At 47.7% G+C, this 22,504-nt stretch overlaps 1 protein-coding gene across 3 annotated transcripts in view; it reads right to left on the bottom strand.

Annotated features, from left to right (window-relative positions):
* UXS1 (UDP-glucuronate decarboxylase 1) overlaps window positions 1–22,504 on the bottom strand; it is a 95,292-nt gene that overhangs the window by 4,640 nt on the left and 68,148 nt on the right. For all 3 annotated transcript variants that reach the window (XM_032176639.2, XM_032176641.3, XM_032176643.3), the window contains 4 exons: window positions 14,529–14,648; window positions 6,797–6,840; window positions 3,071–3,131; window positions 725–782 (listed from right to left, as the gene is read on the bottom strand). In XM_032176639.2, the coding sequence (XP_032032530.1) occupies window positions 725–782; window positions 3,071–3,131; window positions 6,797–6,840; window positions 14,529–14,648 (283 nt within the window). The remainder of the gene's footprint in view (window positions 1–724; window positions 783–3,070; window positions 3,132–6,796; window positions 6,841–14,528; window positions 14,649–22,504) is intronic.

Here is a 22,504-nt window from a genome sequence, read left to right as displayed (position 1 = left end):
TGGAGGAATTAACACAGCCAAGTGGGGTCTGAATGGTCACCTCAGGACACACCGTGGCATACTCCTCCTTGGCCTACCTGCCAGTCCAGTCTGGTTGTGACTTCACTCAAATTTCGCGATCAACCCCAGACAACAGACACCCTCCAAGAGTCTGACTCCTCAGAGCTCCAGGAAGTCTGAGGATGAGGCCAAGGGCTCATCCACTCTATGTCTGCAATCCAGGGCTGGCCTGGAAGACCTGACCTTCTCGTGGCCTAAGAGCCCACCTTGATGGGGTGCTCCCAATGCTACACTGCCCCCAGTGGGTGGCAGCCAGGATGACCAGAACTGCAAACAATTTCAAACCTTCCTGAAGCACGCAGCTGGTGGTTGCTGTCTCTTGCTGTCTGAAATTCTATGCTTGACATGACCAGTTTGGAAATCCAATAGTTGTCACCCATGTAGGATGATCTAATACAATCGTGCCTCAAACACTGGGAGCAAATCTCCTCCTCCCTCCCACTCCATGCAAGCCTGAAATGAAAACTGAGGAGAAACCAATCCTGCCCTCCTTTATCTTTCTATTCCTTAAAAATTAGAAAACACTTAAGTGTTCCTGATAAAAAGTTCTGCTTTGATCCAATTCAATTAGCTTGTATTAATTACCCACTTTCTAGTCAAGGTGTTATCAACAGATAGGGCAGGCACAGCAGATTTTACTCAGGAAACGACTTATCCTACTTACCAACAAGGTTTTTAATTAACTGGGCAAATTCTAGGATTGTGTGTTCTTCTGGGTTCCCCTAAGGAAAAAATAGTTTCCAGTTATAAGCGTCATGACAACAGCAGCAATCCACCACCCAGATCACAGGCATGTCTGCAGAGACGTCTACTGGCCGAGTCTGACCTCCCTGCGCTGCTTCAGCAGAGCTCCGTGTGCCAGAAGGTACTCCGCTTCCAAGATGACAGTTACTCACCTGGTAGTGCTAAACTGCACCATCTATACCTTCAGCCTCTAGGCTGCTGTGTGCAAGGCTGGGCTTTGGATAGGTCAAGAGTCTCTGATGAAGGCACACATTCACTCACTGAGTATCAGACAATTTCCATATCTAACATAACTTCAAAGTCACTTTTATAAAAGCTTGGGTTTACAAAATTAGCTCTCCTAACACCATCTATTCCCCTCTGGGTGAGCTGTGTTAACCATGTCACTGATGAAGGACTTGTAATCTCACACCCAAAAGCTAAGGCAGAAATGAGTACGCTCACAGGCGTGTGTCCCCCGCAAGCCAGAGGACAAACTCCATGTGTTTCATAAAGAGAGAAAACTTGTGGGGGCTTTAAGGAAAACCACTTGCTCTTTTTCTCCCTCCCATCACACATCAGAGCACCTGTTACTCTTACTCTGCCACCACTGCCCCCGTCATAAGAGACCACCATAATGTCTGATAATTCTATATCCTAAAGCCTCTTCATGCCCAGGTCCTCAGTTAGCCTGAAGCTAGATGGTAAATGTGGAGGGAGAGACCCTGGGCCTCACTGGAGCACAGAGGGGACTGACTAGCAAAGTGGAGCGACAGGAATTTGCAAGAAAGTGATTCTGCCTTTCTCCTGGCAGACACACGATTCCAATTTTAGGAATTGTCCCTGTGCAAAGATCCTCCACAAAGAGGGAAGGAGGAGCATGGTATCTACAGAGAAGAGCCTGGCTGCCCAGGGAAGTCAATGACAACACCCCTGCTAAAGAACCTGCAGCAAAAACGCACAGCAGGGGCAGCTCGGGCCTCTCCAGCGTACACAGGCAAACGCTGCAAGCAAAATGAGGCTTACAGTGTGAGGCACGTTCTGGTCTGTTTTAAGTGAATGTTTTTTCAAAAGCGGCACACTGTACCCATGAATCAGCAACAGTCCCAGAATGGAGTCAGCACTCCAGGGCACATTCTTTCCTACGTGATGAGAATTCCCTTTCACCTCGGGGAAAAATGCATGGTCTGCACTGTATTTGAGATGGCTGGTTACAACGACATGCATAAGCAAAGGTGACATGGTTTGCAAGAAATAGGTCGCATGGCCAACATTTTAGAGTTCCCCAAACTTTAGAATGTTGTGTAGGAACCAGGAGAGGTAATTTGGGAGAAGCACCTGAAATGACCCCAAGGTAGGGTTAAGGGGGAGGTCTCTAGTGAGCTAAGGGGTTCTTGTGTCCACTGCCATCAACATAAGCAGAACATCTTGAATGCTGGACAGTCCACATTGGAAACCTTGCATTTTAAATGAGATGGAACAAAACTGCTCAGAAAATCACTCAGTGATAGAAAGGGTAAGAGGTCCTACCATGACCTTGGCTGATGCAGCCAAGGAGGAAGAGGCTTGGGGGGTAGGACCATGTCCTTCAAATCCTTGGAGAGTTACCACAATGTAGAGGCATCACACTAGCCATGAATGGCCCCCAGGTGGAGAAGTGAGGTCAGTGGATAGGTGTGCAGAAAGTGAGATTTCTGGTCCAACATAAGGAAGAGCTTTCTGCCGGCCAGAACTGTCCAAAGACAGGGTGAATTTCTCTGAGCAGAAGCAAGTTCACCAGCACTGAAACTGCTCAAGGCTGGATGATCCCTCCAACAGGGAGGTTCTGGGGCTGTGGGCAGGCATGCAGGGAAGGCAAGAAGCCATGAAGGTGGTCTGTCCGGCTAAATGATAGACATCATCAGCAACTGGAAAACTTTCCCTCCGAACAACCTCCATCTTCTAAAAATGCAATCAGGTCTTATAATGATGACCTGCCTGTTAGATAGAGAACGAGATGCATACACATGTCCACCTACTACCACCAAAAGGCTTCACACAATTTTAGACCTGGGCCCTCCAGAAGGTGGAGGGACTGATTACATCACTCACCCATGCCTTGCAGATATTTTACTTCTTTGTATACTCTTACTTTGTGTTTGTTTTTCCTCTAGTATTTAGCAAGCAACAAACACAAATGCCTTAAGTGTGCTGATGGCAAATGAAGCAAAGCCTGGTGCTGCTCATGGTTTCATAAATGAACGAAAGTCTGAGCTGTCCTGCAGAGTGGAGGGAGAGGAGCACTCACCAGGTTGACCGGGCTGCTGACGTTGCTGTTCATGAGAGCCACGAGGCCATTCACTAGATCACTGGAAAAAAAGGGGAGGCGGGTGAGGCTCTGCCTGCTGGAATGTGCTAGTGCCATGCACCACGTAGAAGCCCTCCCAGAAGAAAAATTACCACCCCCAGGAGAAAACAAAAACTCAAATGGAAAATTGAATGTCAAAATAAAACCCTACAAACTAAGATGGTGTTTATAATGCGAAGGTATTTATGGATGAAATGGCATATTTGACGTCTGGGATTTGCTTTTTTTGGGTGTGGTGGAGATGGTTAAATAAGATGGAAGCTGAGCAATAGGGCTGAGTTCGCCACTGCATTTCTGAAGTCCTTTAACAATTAAAAACTAAGCATAAGTTAAAACAGGCATACACTCAAAAAAGATGGAGTTTACATAAGTTTCCAAAGAAAATTCATGTTTAATGTGAACCCAGTAGTTGACCTGTACGAAAGCACATGATTACTTTTAAAAACAAGATCCACGGAAATGAACGAACTCCAGTATGTGATCCCCATACTGGCAAATCACAGATAAAGCCAAACAATACTGAGGGTTGAAATAAACAGAAACGTCACTCCCTACTCCCCCAGCCTTGAAGTCGCCACCCCCCAAAACACCTCGTATGAAACGGTCAGGGATATTTGGATGTTTCAAATGGATTGTGATCAACTGGGCCATGAAGGTGAAGATAAGTAAGCAAACTTTCGCTTACCAAGGTTTGGTTCTTATTTTCAGAAGCTTTAAAGTGTGGCTCTGTTAAAAAAAAGTTACTTCGTAAAAATGACACCTCACTGCTAAGCACAAGCACTATGCCAATTTTCCATGAGCTACAATTCTTAGAAGACTTTTAAAGCTCTGACCCTTCTCCTTCTCCTCCTCCATCGTTACCAGTGAGGAGCAGGTCACTCTGGGTCAGGATAAACTTCCAAAAGAAAACCGCAGATAGGTTTTGCTTTCAATTGAAAAAAACTATTGGGGTATTTAGTAAATCACATATTTCTGGTTTTCCTTACGACAAATGCATATTTCATATGAACATGCTTAAAATGTTCTATTCTCAAGGATCAAGCACAAATGCAAATCCCTGCTGACCTTGGATGATTTCTCTTTTACAGAAACTAGCAAAAAGTCACTTCATCACTATGGCAGTATTGTTACATTACAATAGTGCACTCATGACATACATCTGTGCATGTTTATAAAAAGACATTAAAAGCTGCCATTCCACTGCATCCACAATATGATTTAATATTGAAACTGGGGAGTGGGGTTTATTTGAGTTGGAAGAAGGCTGACTCTCAGGTAGTCACCCTCAGTGGGGCAGACGGGAGAGCCATGGGCCTTTTACATGACAAACTGGCAACTTTTAAGGTCAAAATTGCATAGAACACACTCCTTTAACCTGAAGCTCTTTACAAGTGTCATTTTGACAAAGTGACTTTTAAAAAATATAGCATGCCTTTGTTATGTAAATGAGGACAAAACCGGCCATGAGAATATTAAACACAGTCATGCCAAAATGCCGATGCGGATGGCCACCTAGACCTCAGACTCCCTGCACTGTTGTTTCCAGGCAATCATGGGTTTGGGGAATGGTTAATTTAGTACAGTAACTTATGGACCCAGACATCGTGCATTACTAAAAGATGCTCAGTTCCTAAAAAATTGCTTGTGAAAAACATCAAAACTTTGGTCAGTTAATGAACTCAGCTGAGTCCTCAGTAACTAAAAAGTTTAAGTCAGGAAACCCTTGCCCAAGTATGGCAAAGTCCCTGAAGCCTCATCATCTCAGACTCTGCTAACGTGAAACCAGAGAGGATCACCAGAGTGGGGAGTAAATAAATACTACTGAAGTGTTATGAAAAGGGGTTTTCTAAAAGGGTTAACAACCATGTGTCTAGGGAAACTGCTCACGCCCTCTTTTCAAGTAGTCAAGTGGTGTGGGAGAGGACGATGCATGTCATGGCAGCTAGGAGCATGAGCCACGACCATCAAAGCAGGCGCAGGACAGTGACCAGGCCATCAGAGCGGGCCAGGCACCCTGGGTGCATTTTATCCTGAGCTGGGACAGCACATAGCACAGGCATCACTGAATGCTCAAAATATTTTAATCCCCAGCAAAAAGAAAAGTCTCTGAGGCTATTTTAAATGAATTTTGCACACAATGCCCTTGAGATAATGAGAGCAGAAAGAAGAATGGGTTCTGACTGGTTTCCTTTCACCGCACAACATCTCATTGATATTCCATGTGGTGTGGGGGCTGGATAAGCCTGGGGGCCACTGGTGAGGCAGCCCAAGGCAGGCACACATAACCGAGGACAGCAAGACTCCCTCAGAAAAGGGCATAGCTGGGTGAGTGGAGGAGGATGGGATGAGAACGTGTCACTACGGAAAGACGGTACTCAATTCACGGGAGGCCCACAGTTTGGTCCCCATACAGAAGTGTGCCATGATAGTTTCCTCCAGGGACATAGTGCCTACGTTAAGTGCTTTGAAATGAACACAGTCCCAAAGTGGGGGCAGCTGCCATTTCCCTGTTAAATCGCTTTTTAGAATATGCATGCCTATTTGGGCAACATAGTTGGTTATAGTACACTTCCGGGCTTTTTGCCCCTTGAGGCAAGATACTAATGGGTGGGGAGGAAAAAAACCACTGCCTCTGTAAATGTTTACTCATCGCTTTCTTTTGGAGTAAATGTAAATTCACACATACTTTCAGCAAAAATCTACATGGTTATTTTGAATTCTTTTTAAAATCTCATTTTACTACCAGTTCCATTTCTCCAAGGGACTCCTACCCAGGACACTTACCCAAGGGTCCTGGGTAGATAGCTTTGGCTGAGGTGGGACTTGGGGGCTGCACCGACCTGCACCACAACAGCCACCATCTCACCCTAGTGCCCCTGGGATGGCCCCAAGACAGCAGGAATAACACTTCTTGATTGACAAGCATACTGGGGTATTTGCAATGAAGAGTGAAAATATGTGGGTTCAAAACATAGAACTGGGTTTTACAACAATTCAGGATACCAGAAACTTTCACAGAATTTACAATAGCCACATACTGGTGGATGCACTTTGGCATACGCAACTGCTTCTATCCTGACTATTCTGAGAATCCATACTGACTTCTAAAATTAATCACCAATGGAATGGAACAACAGAACAGCGGATTTATAAGGGTTGCCAAGAAAACAATAAAAATCACCACGTGAATCTATTCAAAAAATATATTTTTATCTGCATTTAGTTTCAGCATGAAATTCAACATGAGAACACTATCTACCTTGTGCCCTCCACAAGGACTATCTCCTCCACCCCGCGAGCCATGTTTGCAATGGGTCAGATTCTGGCATTCACAGGTCTGCTGGATGCATAAGGCCATCTCTTAACTCCGCCTGCGCTGAAATCACCCAAGTCACCCTCAGAGTTGGGCAACTTCACCCACACACCGCTAGGTGGCAGTAAAACACTAGCACATGAGTCACAATAGTCATGGAGATGAATGCAAATTTTAACTTTCAAACAGAGAACAGCAAGTTTTCCCATCATAAAATTAAAAATTTTTAATCAATATATAGTGTTGACGTTGTGGAAATGGTTAACATATACAAGACACTCAACTGTCTGTCAAGTCGGCATGACCCCGCTCCAAAGCAGTGCTAAGGCTGGGGCAGGGCAGGACAGTCTTACCTGACGTACTGGAACGCCCTTGTCTGAGACCCAGATCCGTATACCTGGAAGGAAACCAATAATTAGGCCTCCTGAGAAAAGCACACCAGTACTGCATAGGTGTCCTTGAAACTCCAGGGGACACAGACCGACCTCGAAACTGATCCCAGGGGGCAGTGATACTGACTCAAAGTATCTAGCGCCACATCCCACACTCTACTTCGAGACCATGCCCTGATAGTGAGACGGTGGCAGCAATACCTAAAGTGTGCACCTGGTATAGATGTGTAAAGTTTTCCCTCAAAAGACAGTGCCTGAAGGAATTCGCTTCTGCCGGAGTCTTACGATGTGTCAGGCATCACGTGAGGCTCTGGGGGCTGTGACCTCAGAGTCCAGCTAGGTGACAGATGTACACACAAACATTAATACATGCATTTAACTGGGGTTCCTCACTCTGACTGCCCAGCAGCAGAGCTGGGGATGCCGCCCAGGCTGGTCCACAGAATGTTTGGGATAAGGCCGGCATCTCCTGGTATTGTTACAGCTAGCTCCCCAGGAGATTCTAATATAAGGTCAAGGTGGAGAGCCACGCAGGAGACTCTGAAAGTGATGCGGAGGTGGCAGGAGGGAAGGTCACATTCCCCTTTGTTTCCACTGCACATTTGCTCCACAGTTCCATAGCTTGGCTTGTGTTCTTTGCTCTGCCGGCTAAGACCCTCTTGTCTACTTTCCACCTGGCAGAGTGCTACTCATCCTTTAGGGACAAGCTCTGATGCCATCTCCTGGAGAAGCTTCCTCTGGCTCATTGCCCAGGGAAAGCCCTTTGCCAACTGCCCCCAACTGTGAACTCCCCAGAATGACTGGTGTTCGAACCCCCTTTGCCCTGCTGGAGCCCAGCATGATGCGTGGTGCGATACCAGCATGGGATGAGCATCTGCTGAATGACCTGCGGAGCGCCATGGATCACGCCACTCACTGAGGCGGAGACGGCAACAGAGGTGCTTGGGGAGATCTCCTAAGCACAGCATCACAGGAACAAGAGTGCCCTCGGGGGTTTTGTTTGCTTGTGTACCGCCCTGTGGTGGAAAGCAGGCAGCTGGGAGGAAGGGACTGTCTTTGGGAACAAGCTTGATTATAACAACCCTGGGGCCTCCTCCTGCTTGACAGCAAAAAAGAGCCCCTGCCAGCAGCTCTGTGAACAGCACCAGCCCCCTCAACCCCAGACACTCAGCCTGGCTTCCCTGGAGCTCCTCCATCCAGCTCTGAGAAGGAAAAGGGGAAGGAGCAGGTGGAGAAGAAAAGCACATGCATGGCCGGGCGTGGTGGCTCACGCCTGTAATCCCAGCACCTTGGGAGGCTGAGATGGGCGGATCACCTGAGGTCAGGAGTTCGACACCAGCCTGACCAACATGGAGAAACCCTGTTTCTACTAAAAATACAAAATTAGCTGGGTGTGGTGGTGGCTGCCTGTAATCCCAGCTACTAGGGAGGCTGAGGCAGGACAATTGCTTGAACCTGGGAGGCGAAGGTTGCAGTGAGCTGAGATCATGCCATTGCACTCCAGCCTGGGCAACAAGAGCGAAACTCTGTCTCAAAAAAAAAAAAAAAAAAAAAAAAGCACATGCATCAAACCCCCTGAATGCCTTATTTATTTATTTATTTAAAAAGCAGCTTCAAAGGCTATCTGTTTTTTTAACAAGCATTTATATGCCATTTCACAGGTGTATCAGTTCTATTTATGTAGGTTCTGTTCTTGGGGGGAAGGCCGTCCACTGAGAAAAGGCTGGGGATACTGAGGAATGGGGATTCCTGTCAACATAGAAACTACAGCTGCAACAAATCTCAGTAAAGGAACATTGAGGAAAGATGGGCATGGGCCTCTTGGAAGCAGAGGGGAATTCCTTGACAGTTCTGCCTGAATCTGATTCTCTGGCCTGGCTGATACTTCTGATACACGTGAGGAAGGTAGGAAGCAGTGGGCCTGATTTGGTAGGACAGGAGGTCCACCCACTGCCAGCTCCCTCAGCCTTGAAACTCACCTCTACACCAGTGCTGTAGGCGTAACTCCTTCTGTTTTTTACAAACTTATTTTGGAGATGAGGTGATAGAAGGTCAAAGTGCTGGAGTGACCTGCACTCAGTAGAGTGAAATTTATCTTGACTCCAAGTTCAGGATTCTTTTTCCCACCCTATTGTGTTCACAATTTCAGAACTGTCTGTAGATTTTTTTTTTTTCTTTTTTCAAACTGTGGCTCTCAGGCTGGCACCAGGCCATTCTCCAACCTCACTGTAGTGAGCATCAGATTTAGGCAACTCCCACGTCACAGGCTCCTCTACAGGTGGGTTTCGGGCTGTGCTGCTGTCCTGCCTGTTGCCTCTGCCTGCATCCGGGGCTCTGCTCTCAAAGCTGAGCGCAAGATGCATCTCTGCTACTTGTTTTGCACCTTCCCACCACACTCAGTCAGGGCCACTGTGATAGTGGGCTCACCAGTCTGCTAGTGCATTCCAGCCATATTCACAGAAAGCCCACCTTTCCATTCCACCCAAACATGCTGACCCCAAGCCCTGGAGGAACACAATCCAGGGCACCATATGCTGGGTAAGCCCCCAGACCGGGATGGGTTAACCAGGCTGCCAGGGTCAGGATGTGAAGAACCATGCCAGGTACCTGCTCAACCAAACAACAAGGCACTTGTGGTGGAGACACTCAGCAGCTTGAATGTCACTTAATCCCAAAGGGCTGCAGCCTGGGAAGTCCAAAAGGCTCCTGAAATAACCTGCAGTCTGCTGGGTATTTCCTACCATTGCCTCATTCAAACTGCACTGGAAGGAGAGTTACAATTGTGGGCGCCATTTCCCTGAGTGACTCGTCCAGGGGCAGCTCCCCACCCAGCCAGCACCGACACAAGGTTCATCTGCAGGCACTACGGTCACCGGGTAAGCTCTGCTCCCTTCAGGTACGGTGACACAAGGTGCTCAGCAGCACCCTCTCTGAGGTCCCACCTGATGTCCACAAAGCAACTGGGCTTCAAGGAAATAGTCCCTAGTACAAGAGGAGGCTGTTCTGCCTGGGCTGCAGTGGAAAGGCGTGGATCCCATGGGATGCCCACTGCACACCCCCACAGGCCTTGCTGGCAGAGTCTTGAAGGTCTGTATGCTCCAGTGTGTGCATTAGGCTAAGATGCAATGTCAGTGGCAGCCTGGAACACTTCCTTCCTCGTATCCTTAAGAGTCCTGCTGGATTTCAGTTTCTATAGCATATCATATCCATCATCTATACTTTGGTTTAAATTAGCCTCCCTATTTCACTAACACAGTACTTTGCAAGATGAGGATTTGTAATTCATGTGTGAAATATTCACTGTGTGCGCTAATGTGAAAATGTAAAGTAAAAGAAAGGGGTGTGTGTGCAAGAGAGATGCTATGCAATTATGCCCCATCCAAAATATCTGTCTTCCCTGGGCTCTAGAATGCAACTGCAGCCCCTGTGTACAGCCCTCCCAGCGTGGTCTGAGGCCTTCCACCTCCCCCACTTCAAGATAAGGCCCGCAGGGACTTGGCACAAATTGGGTGTGCAGCAAAATCCAGGGCATGAGTATCACAGGGATCTGGTGTGGACAGGTGATGTCAGCAGAGCTCCCTCAGCCTCCTCATTGTTATTCTGACAGAAGACAGTGTGAGATTCGGTCCCTCTGGCTTCATTTCACAGAACAGAAGAGATGCAGGGAGATTCGTGCAAGAGTCAAGGCTGCTACTGAGGGCCAGGGAACGAATGGCTGTATGCAAGTCAAAGCAGCATGACGATCAGGGAGTAACCAACAGCGGAGAGGACCGGCTGGGGGTGAGGGGCAGCAAGGAGCTCTCATGATCACTTGGCAATGTCCCTAGCTGCTGTGCTTTACGTGTTTAAGATGTAACAAAGATTCTTTGCTTGGCCAAACTTCATTCAGGCTCGAGTACCTTCTACTAGGCCCATTTGTGCACTTCCTTGTAAAATCTAGTTTTAACAAGAACCCTGCTGAGTCAGTTTAGCAGGAAACCCTTACCCTCGGTATCTGATCACCCTCGATATCTGACATTCCTCACCTCCCATATCCCCCAGAGTGTGTCCGACCACCCTGGCCTGTTGTCAGCAAGAATCCTGTTAGGTTGGTTTAGCTAGAATCCTCCTTACCTCTGATGCTTCCTCTTAATAATGTTCCATCCACTCACCTCCTCCCTGCTCCTTGGCTGTAAATTCTGCTTGCCTGTGCTGTATTTGGAGTTGATCCTAGTCTTTCTCCCCCTGAAAAATCCCACTGCAGTGATCTGTATTCCTGTCATGATGATCCTGAATAAAGTCTTCCTCACCATACTTTAGTACCATTGAATAACTGTTTAACAAATCCTATGGTTTTCCGCCACAAACGAAGGCCCAATGTAAGAATCACTTAACACACCACAGTATCAGTAAAAAGACTAAACATCATACCAGCTTTGAATTAGTCTTAGAAGTATGATTTTTCCAAAATTTCCCTTTGGAAGAATAGCAAGGCTTTTAAAATGATATAGAACTGGATTCAAACCCAAATTCTACCACATCTGACCTGTCCTGGGCAAATCCAAACCTGGGATAAATCATGTAAGGTGGAAAGCAGAATGAACCCCTCCTGTGAATGTGCGTGCTGTAACTGAGCTGTGGGCCAAAGCCTCTTCGAAAATAAACTTAGGACAATAGCTCTACCTGAACCATGCTCATCTATTTTCTAAGCTGAGACGCAAAATTTGCTGAACTTCTACGTGATTCCACTTAAAATACAGCTTTGATGTATGATGCACTTAACCTAGTGACATACTCCCTGAGTCCTCCTCACAGGCATCTGGTACAGCAGCGAGTGAGACGCTAAGACAGGCATGAGGAATCTGCTCAAAAACACAGCTGCAAGGTAAGCAATCACACCCATCCAGCTTGGAAAGGCAGGATGAGACACTGAGCTGTTTCCGGCCACCCTCCAAGAGGTCTTCATCTTGGAAGTGACTTGTCAGAAATGTAGCAGAAAAGGAAATAGGTGGACACGCCTCCTTATTTCCCTTCCTCAATAAGCCAAGTATTCCTAAAGACAGGCTAGCTGAGGCAGGCCTGCGAGTCTCTCCCTAGACCGCTCCGCAGAGCCATCCGACAAGAGCAAGGCATGATATCTCAATTGGACAGAAAAGAATGAAGTCAGCGACTTCATCAAATTCTTGCTGGGAAATAGAATTCTGTGTGACAAAGGAAACAAAACACATTCTGAAAGGCCTCCCTCGGGACTTCTCCCTCCTGCCACCAGAAGGTGCCTACAGAGACTGAAGCCCGCCACGTTCTGGATTAACTGCAGTCATGGACGGCTCCAGAGATCTCCTCCCTTCTGTCTCTGGCACAAAAGTTTGCTCAATGTGAAGGCAACACATGAGTTATCGCCTCTGCCAACAATGCATACATTCTTGGGGCGGCTAGGGGACACCAGGAGCCCTGGCTGCGGCCAAGGAGGCACTAAATCAAGCTGCTTCTTGGAGGCTTTCACAGTTTACTCTGCAAACAAAGCAGCTCTCATCTCACAGCATGAGGGAGTTTCTGAACACAGTCGCTAAAAAGTCACCAGGCTGTCCTCAGATGTGGAATTCTCAACTGATCAGGTGGACTAAGGGGTTCGCAGGGCACGGCACAAGCTCCTCGGATCCCCAAGTAGCCATAAGAGGGGAACATGAGATGACAGTAAGTTTCACCACTTTCACTTACCATAAAGGAAAGCAGCCACTACAAACCTAGTAGTCAACCCAACATTTCTCTCCTGCGCCCATGTGCCTGGTGGTCTTCTGGGAGCCGGGGATGCAACCGTGAATGAAACAAAGTCCCTGGTTTTGAAGAGCATACACTGTACTAACAGGGATTGGGGCTGGAAAAGTTGTATTTCAGTTGGTTACAAGGGCAGTGAAGACAACTAACATGGTCATGGTAACCAGCCTGGTGCCGTAATGCAGAGAAGCGTCAAGAAGTTTCCCTTAAGGAGAGGATGAATGAACAAGAACACCTGGAAGAAAAGCAAGACACTCCTGGGACAGGCAGGAGCAAGGGAGCAAGGAAGCCTGGCCTGAGGGAAGGCGCGGAGGCAACAGGGCCATGTCCCATGCTCTGCTGGAGCTGCAGTGCCACTCGAGCTTCTGACCTCTCTTTACAAGGCTCCTTCCAGCTGCGGGGTTGAGAGTACACAGGACAGGGAGAATGAGAGTGGCTCCAAGGCTACGGCAATAAATAGGGGTAGGGTGGCGGCAGTGTAGACCAGGGACTGGAGTCTGGCTCTACCTAGGTAGGGCATGGCCATTAGGATGTGCTGGTGGATCTGTGCAGTGAAGGAAAGAGAAGAGCCATGTGTAGTCACAGAGTTTCCATTTAGGGGCACTAAGATACCACTTCGTGACAGGGGGAGGTGGGAGAGCTGGCATGGGATGTTGGGAGCCTAAAGCTGAGTTTGGACTCACCTCTCCCCGGGAATGCATTCAGCGAAACTCAGCTATACAATGCAGTTGCCCTCGGAGAGTCATCCCACTGTGTAACAGGCTAGGCTTTTGGTTCTACGTTGGTAGCGGAGCAGCTAACACAGACAAGGAGAAATACACACCACGGAGAATGCTCATGAAGAGCGGGGGCTCTGGCTTCAAAACCCAGGCTACCACTGTGTGGCCACCTAAGCCTGAGCAGCTCATATAACCTCTGCGCTCCAGCATCCTTGCCTGAAAATAGAGGGGAATAATGTCACCTGCAGATCATAGGACAGAAGAGTGAGCTAACGTGATCAATCAATGGGTAGGTGCGTATGTACTACACAGAAATGCACAGAGCTATAATTCTTCCCCCTGGAATACACTCAATTGATAACTAACCATCCCACAGGATTTTCAGAGTAACAGGATGCAAATCGACTCGAGTCCCACAAAATGCCACGCTGGAAAGTGCTCTAGGAGGCTACGGATCAGAAGAGCGAAGCAGCCTGGGCAGACAACCACGAAGAGGAGTGGCCGGGGAGCTGGGGGTGGGAGGGAGGATTAGCAAAACCAAAGACGCTGGCAGAGCCTCTCACCAGGCAGGCCTGGGGTGCTCCTCCCCAGGGAGGCCAGAGGGCTGTGGGGACAGGTGTGGAATGGGCAAACCCACCCTGACCCCAGATGGTATCTGAGGGTACCAAGCAGTCAGTGTCGGCACAGACATCTTTGCGAAACACTCGGACCACTGACCACAGATCACTGGGACCTCTGCTGGCTCCAGAAGTTTCCCTGGATTGAGGGTGGCCAGTGGAGGATGGTACTGAGGGCCTGCCGGCATTGTCAAGGTGACGGCCCAGCCTGACCAGATGCGGCTCGCCTCCCTACCCTACCTGTCCAGACTTCTCGGCCATCCGAGGACACCCAGTACAGGCACACCCCTGGCTACAGCCGGCAGGCCAAAAGTATGTCGGAGAAGGTCTTCACAGGCCGGCTGGTACAGGCAGGCAGGCAGACCTGGAGGCATGGGCAGGGACCCCAGTGGCCATGGAGGGCAAGGTGACTCTAGTTTCGTGGAGCAGCCATGCATCTGGGTTATGTCCCCGTGCCTGCCTTCCCCTTAGTGGAGTGTAGCGGTATACACGGCAGCTTCTGAAGTGTCACTCCCCGAACCAAGATGCACTCATCCCTCACCTTTTGTGAGCTGACTTCGATTTGGGTTGTAAGGTGTTCCCTGAGCCGAGGCCAGCACCTACCGTGAGCGGCTCCCCCTGAAGCGCCTGCAGGATGAAGTTGCTGACCACCCGCCCATCGTTCATGTGCATGCGTGGCCCAAAGGTGTTGAAGATTCTGGCCACTCGCACTTCCACGCCTTCCTGGAACAGAGAGAAAAGGAGGTCAGGCGTGCTCCCCTGTGTGGTCCATGCGTCCACTTTGCATTTCCAGTGCCCTGCATGCAATGCAGAGTGGAAACATTCTGCTTTCCATTCCAAAATGGAAATGACTTTTTTGTTCTGATTCCATAACGTGCTCATTACAGACCAATCAGGAGACTACACAGGGCTATACCAAAGAGAGTCAAAGCTGTCTCAGATCTCGCCACTGAAAGGCCACCAGCATTAATATTTTGGTAGAAAACCAGCCAAACAGTACAAGGAGGAAAAACGTGTGTTTATATAAATTTTTTTCCCAGTTAAATATATATTTTCCCAAATGGGATCATGTTATGAATATGCTTTTCAAATCTTTTTCACATAATATATTGTGCAAACTAATCACTCAATAGAGATTTAGATGTCAATGAATATTTAATAGCTAGGGAGAAATACAAGAAAGCTCTCTATCTTAAGAAAAGGGGACACAGAAACGTTCTTACTGAGTGACCTTGCACCTACACTCTCAATCTATTTTACTAAAAAACATCTGTTTTAGTGAAAAACCAAATACAACTTAGTGCCCAGTGTAGGTTATTAGCTAACGGCCTGGAAAGAGAAACATACTGACACTGTCTAAAATAGTCATCCCTCCTGTTCATTTTCATCTCTATGTTCATTTTCTTCTATGTATTTTTAATGCTTCTATTTTTACAATAAACATGTATTACTTTTGTAATCCAGAAAAGCCTGTTTTTAAATATGCAATCAGGGAAGTGCATACTTGAATAACAAAAGCCTGCTCTAAATGATCGTGTTAATTATTAACTTCACAGACTGCTTTGCCATGGATGGAAAAATTAAATGTTTTTATCACAAACTCTGAATTAGTGGGCTTTTACAGTGTATATGTATCTAATGTTTGATCCATTGCAGAACAAACGTGCACTTTCTGGGCATCTGAGGGCAGGGAGCCTGGGGCGTGAGGACCTGGGCTCCTCCTTCTCACTGCGCCCATGTGTCCACCATTCCCGCTCCACCGCTCACTGCCCAGGCCTGCTACTGACTCAGTCGCAGTGAGACTGGGAAAGGAGCGGTACTCACCTGACCGCCTCAGTGTTCTAAGACTGAAGCACAGGCCCAGTGGCTGTACTGGGTGCCAGTTATCACTACCAGCTGAAACAGTTCTTTTTTCAATTTCAGCCAACACATTAGGCTGGCATGGGCTGGGAATGGGAATCCAATGAACCCTTAGCTAACAAGGCTTACTTAGCACAGAATTTCTCCACCAGTATAGCGAGTTAAAGGGCATGAGCCATGAGCCATGAGCCATGAGCCCCAGAGGCCCCATCAGCCCTCTCAGTGGCTGGAGTGACACGGCCGCCACCTCGGCCCACAGTAGGCTTGTCAATTTCCCTAGGGTGTTCCACAAACCCAGGCAGGTTTTTACGTGTGCTGTGATATGAAAAAGGGTAAGAGGCATGGAAGCACACAGTTAACTTTTAGAAGTCAGAGTGCTTTATTTGTGCTAATTCTTCCCAGCAATACACTGTAATACTTCACATGAGCCACTCAGATACTCAGGACAAAGATATGAGCTAAGTCCAAGAATAAATCAACCCTTTTTCACACTGAACTAATGAGTGTATTAAAAAGGGTGGGGAGCAGAGATGCTGTTCTCAACAGAAAATAACTCAGAAGCACCCACTTGCATTTAATTGATAAGATGAGGAAAGAAAGTGAATGGCTATGGCTTTATTCTAGGAAAAGACTAGAAAAACCTCAGCAAATTTACAATAATCAACGCAATGTGCCTGGCAGGGGAAAAGCTCAATGGGTTAGGCAAAATTTGCAGCAAATCAAATGCTTTTATCTTCTTGACCTTCCCTTTCCACAAAACAATATTCCAGAACATGGCCTCATTAGGATCAGCAGACATTAAGTGTCCAACCCATAAACAGGCTTGCTTGCTGTGGCTTTTCTATTTGGGCCTGTAATGGTTCAGCGACAGAGGGCAGCCCTTCTACACAGGTGCAACAGCTGTGAGCACAACAACACTTCCAAGAACGCTAGCTCTCAAGGCTGGTCTACACCAATAAGACAAGCTACTCATGAAGCCTAAACTGAAATAGACAGGAACCCAAGGCTCACTCCAGTGAAGACCTGCTCTCCTCTGGGATGATGGTGTATTCTGCAGTTTGTATGCCCATCTATCCCTTTCTAGGCAGCATCAGGGAACCCTTGGCCTTCACACAAAGGTGACCCCCAGTCAATATGCATAGTCCACTTGCTGCTGAATCCTCATTCCCACTGGTCCTCACGGTGGGACCATGTGGGCAGGCAGGGGGACAGTCGGTGGGTGCCAACACCACTGTTTATGGTGGCAGTTCAGTCGCCACCCATTTGCATGCCTTGGAGGAAGGTATAGTTATTCCTCATCTCAGAGCTGAGGAGAGGTCCAGGGTCTGACCCCAAGCCACCTTCCTAAGAAGGGAAGAGCCAGGCTGAAAACCCAGGAAGTGCACACCAGGCAATGCTGTCTCATTTAAGGAAGAGCCCACCTCTGAAGGACCAAGAAGCAAACACATTCATGAACCCCTGACTCCCACACAATGTTCTGCCTGGGAGTGGTCAGGTCCTGCTGACACTGAGCTGGTGCCTTTGAGCATAGACAAAGCTGTCAGTCAGAAAGCTAACTGCTGACGCATCCTAGGCATGGCTGGATTTCACTTTATGCTCTGTGGTTCCGTCCCATGTGGTGGCCCATGAGTCATGGACAGCTCCAAGCATCAGGAAGGTCAAGACAACTCCTAAAAGCCTGAGCTGCGCCAACATAGAACCAACGGAAACTTAAGAGAGGATGGATGCTGAGGGACCTGCACAGGGTGGAGGCTGCAATGTCTGGATGGCCTAGTCTCATCCTGGGATTCATTATCCCAAGGAAGTCACTTTCTAAGATTTAAGATCCTAATCTTTGAGATGAGGACAATAATATCCATTCTACCTACAACACAGGGGTTAAAACACTGAAACTGTTTTGAAAACTGCCATCATTATTATATACCTCCAAGGGATGGTTCTCAACCCAGTAATTGCCCTTGACCTCTGTCCCCAGTTTTCTGATGACACTAATTTACCTTGAAGTGATGGTGACCACGTGTGGAACAGCTCACAAACATTGCCACCAGGACACTAGGATTACAAGGGACAGGCTGAGCCTCCCAAAGGCCCTTTGGAAACACCAACTAGGCTGGAACAGTGTAAGCTGGCATCAAACGCCTCCTTGCCTCATTCGTAGCAGCTGAGAGAGGGGTGAGGGCTTGGGTATGCAGGTCCTGAGACATGGAGCCAACTAACAGCAGGCCTGACAGGCAAAAGAGGTGATCCAAGAGGAATAATGAAGGTACAGGGATTCCTCCCTCCCCAGGTATCTCCCAAGGACAGAAATGTTACCAGCAGGGATTACACAGTGTACAGAGCACCTCTGACATAAGTGATTTTATCTTAGAAAATGACTCCATTTCACATTTCAAAAGGCACCCAGCCAACGCGGTCCAGATGTTTGCGTAATCAACAGAGACAACACCCAACCAGATTAAGGGCATACATAACCCTTTACTGTCAGTCCTCACCAAAGGGCTCAAGGACCGTAACTTCAAGAGCAGGACTTCTACACCTCGAGATGGCCATCTTGACAGACTCCGTCTTGCTGTCACTCATGATCAGCACCCAGCATCTGCTGCCAAAGACTGCCCAAATCAAGGGCTCTTCCATGCAAGATGATGCTGCGCATCCAGATAAGCCCAGGACTCTCTCTTTGTCCATGTCACTGTCCTTAGACTGGTTAATGAACCCCTTTTCCTCTCCCCTTATCTCTTGATGTTAAATGTTACTCTGTTTGATGTGGAATGCTTAATCTAAACATTTATATATTAAGTATACTACTAGGTATGGTTTGCAGTACTGACTGACCTGTGGGGTGGCTTGAGCCTGTGTGACCACAGCTCTGATTACCGAGTGAATGGAGAGTACTAAGAAGTCCCTCCTTGGAAACTGCATGGAGCACATGGATTTTATGATGGAAATAGTATCAATAAAAGCCTGACCTTGTGGAAAGACACAAACGTTCATGGACTTGGTTATGTCTGACCTTGCCCTGCTCACGACACATGGGTTCTCCCTCAAAATTTCTTTTAAAATGCAATCATTCAGTGGAGAGTACAACAGGTCCCCAAATAATATCATTTCATGATAATACGGATGAGAAAAAAAATCACCTCCTGGCTGGGACTACTGTCTGCATGCAGCTGGCAGGTTCTCCTCTCCCCACGTCTGCGTGGGTTTTCTCCGGGTATTCTGGTTTCCTCTCACATCCCAAAGCTGTGCATGTCAGACAAGTGGGCTGTTCCAGTGGTCGCAGTGTGAGTGAGTACACCCTGTGAGAGGGTGGCATACTGTCCAGGGCAGGCTCCTGCCTGGAACCTGGAGCTGCTGCGATAGGCTCTGGCCACCTGAGAGCCTGTAAATAATTATCTTGTTTTTATTAATCTTCCTTAGGTGGACAGCTCACATTTATTTCAAATCCTTAATATTAGAAGTGTTTTAGTCTTTATTTAGAATTTTGGTGATGTTTTTGTGACCAGAAATATGCCTGGGAACTTAACTCTTGTTTATAGCAGTTAGCCTGTGGTACTGCTGATTTTGTTCTATGTCCTTCTGCTTAAAGTAGCAGTTTCCAAGAACCTGCTGATGCTGTTAAGTGATGACTTACTGTGCTATATCAAGCCACTGAACACTGTAACATGATCACTATATTCGCTGACGGAAGGTACTATTGATAGAAGGTGGAACAGAGCCCTGCATAGAGGGAGCAGGTCCTGAAGGAGGAGCCTGGGCATATTCACCTGTAGGCAACGGGATGGAGAAATGCCAGGAAGTGCACCGAGATACAGCAGCCCAGGCTCTCTCTGATGCTTCTCTCAGAGAAGTACATGCACATCCCTAAAGCAACAGGGCCAGGCTGTGAGGGCCGAACCCCCTAACTCCCCTAGGGCCTGTCATGCATACATCTCGATGGGTTCTGCTCCCTACCTGTGGATAAGACTAAGGCCACTGCAGAATGCACAGCTCACTGTGCTGAAGCACGATTCTCAAAGGTGCTAAAAGGTTCAAGTTGACTCGAGGGGTTAGCTGAGGAAGGGGGTCCGGGAGGGGTGTGTCTGCGTCTGTTTGGCCATCTTTCTCAGCACTCCTGCTTCAGCATCAACAATCAGCTGACCTTCCCTGAGGTTTGCTCTGCAGCAGGCCAGGAGGGGTGGATATCACTCTGCCAGTGTCTAGGTGGGACACGTGGGATGCAGCCAGCAGGCACCCAGTGAGTGAGTCACAGGGCCAGGAAGCCAAGCTGCTACTGGGCAGGTCCAGAGGACAGGACAGGCCTCCTGGGGTGTGAGTCCTACCCATGGAACACTGCACCTGGTTTGGCTGCTTGCTTTTTTTTTTTTTTTCAACTCAGGTAGAATATATACACCAACTCTGACTTTTTCAAAAGTACTTTGATGCCAGGAACTAAAAGAAAATCACACCTTCAGGGCCATTAGACTAGGTGATTTCTGAGTTTGCTTTCTTTCCACTCTGCCATTTGCTGGTTTTATGAATGGTGGTCTGTTTTGCAGATCCAGCTCAGTGGGTGGGCCACAGACCTCAGAGTCAGACTCATGAGAGGGCGAACTCAAATGCACACTAAGCACTGACCGCAGCCTACGGGGGAGGCCCCCATATTTATCAAGCCACTGAGTCCAAATGCACGCAGAAGTGACAATTTAATTCCTCCCTGGCAAGTTCTAACTATTCGGGAGAGACTCTGCCCTTTGATCTCAACCTCCATCTCACTCCATCCCACGAAAAAAGATTCCAGGGAGCTTCTCTTTTTCTAAGGGATGTGTGGTACATTTTTCTGGAAAGTAAAATTCTATTTTGAATACATTAGGACAGTTCATTCATTAAAAGAAACTCAGAAGAGAATCCTTAGGAAAAGAGAAATTTTTCTATAAAAAAAATTATTCCTACCTCTATCTTGTTTATATTTTCAATCTTTACATATTATTCAGAGTAAGACATATCCACATACTACACAGGATCTTGAAAATAAAATCACAATTTATACTTAAAAGGGGATATGTTATTATGTATAAGAAATTAATTAAAGTTGTTAAAATAATGAATTAAAAATATGCCAGATGTACTATTCCACCTGGTTCATCCTCCTTGATTTTTCATTTGTCTTCAGATAGCATATAATACACAAAGTTTTAAATTTTCTCCCCAAACTATCTCAAAAGATCACATGTTTAGAACTATAAACTGACAAGGTCACAGTGCAGCTCCTGTTGCTGAATCTCCCAGCTGAGAGGTGCAGGGGTGACGCTACCGCAGGTGCGTGAACTACTCGTTCTGGGCAGTGTCCCACAACTGTGAGAGCTGCAAAGGAGCCTTGGCGCCTTTGGACTTGGAGCTGCGTGGTCTCCTCTTGCTCACTCACGCTTCTTTACCTGCTTCAGCCTGCAGGGACAGCCAGGGAGTGTGGGGAGGAGCAGGCCCCACAGGTAGCCAGCTGAGGGTTCCAGCCCCACTTATGGGCTAGGAACCTGGAAACCAGTTTTGGAGCCCATCCTCCCATCTGTGAGATGGGCTGACCACTCCCACCTGAGGGGGCTGCGGGGAATTAACTGAGATTAAACGGACGGAGCCCTAACAGAGGCTGAGCACGCAGAAGGCATTCCAGCCCCCAGTTCCTGCTCTCTCACAACACCCACAGCAGGCACGCAGAGCATCCTCAAACAATGTCACCTCCAGACAGTGGCACATCCAGAAAGGCACAACATCCTGCAGGCCGCTGTGCTCAGAACACAGTCATAGTCCCAGAAAACAACAATCACTTTGGAGTTATTGCCCCAAAGAGGTCCGTGATTTGCCCGAGATCAGGCCACAGGTAGAGGGCAGACCCAGTGTGGCAGGAGGTGCTTGGACCCACCCTTGCTGCCAGCTGTCACAAAATGCTGAGTTAAAGAATCATCTCAACGTCTTCATTTCAACGTTTTATATCTCTCACAATCTTTATATAATGGTGTTTGTTTTATTTTACTTTTCCCCCTTATGTTTGTCTCTAGATGGGATTATGCATAGCAATTTTTCTTTCTTAATCAGTATTTTCTTATTTCTCTATACCTGGCAAAATATACTGCCATAGCAGGAACTGAAACCTGTCTCAGCTGTGAGGTGTCTGCTCCTATGCGCAGAGAGGAAAGGCAACATTTTCCTCCCTCCTCAGCACCCACTCAGACAAAAGTGGGAGTGATTATTCGGGTACCAATTTTAGGGCCCGGGGGGCTTGTGGCCTTGGACCCATGGCTCTTCCTACAAGGGAGCACAATATTTACAACATGAATAACAGGATAGAAGGTGGGAAGAACACACTGCACCTTCTTCACAGGCCTCCTGGAACTCAGGCAATACCACAGTGACCCTCACAGGCTCACTGCTCTTGGTCAGGTCATTCCTGCCTCATCAGGAAACTACAACCTCCTCCTGTCTGCCTCGCAGCCACCAGAATTGGACAGGGCCCCAGCATCCCTAGGGTCAAGGGCACGGTCACTCCCTGACATAATGACTGCACAGTGGGAACGGGTAGGGTCCATGGGGAAGGGTGGCAACATCACACCTGCTTACAGGCCCCCCTCAACGTGCCACCAGAGGTGGGCCTTCCTTGGTGCCATTTCTCACCTGGGCAGATGCAAACCCTCAGCACATATGCTAAGTAGAGTGTGAGCCCCAATGAAACTACAGTTTACTGACCTGTT

The sequence above is a fragment of the Hylobates moloch genome, unplaced genomic scaffold, assembly GCF_009828535.3.
Source record: "Hylobates moloch isolate HMO894 unplaced genomic scaffold, HMol_V3 SCAFFOLD_15, whole genome shotgun sequence".
NCBI lineage: Eukaryota > Metazoa > Chordata > Mammalia > Primates > Hylobatidae > Hylobates > Hylobates moloch.
This window is presented reverse-complemented; position numbering and strand designations above follow the sequence as displayed.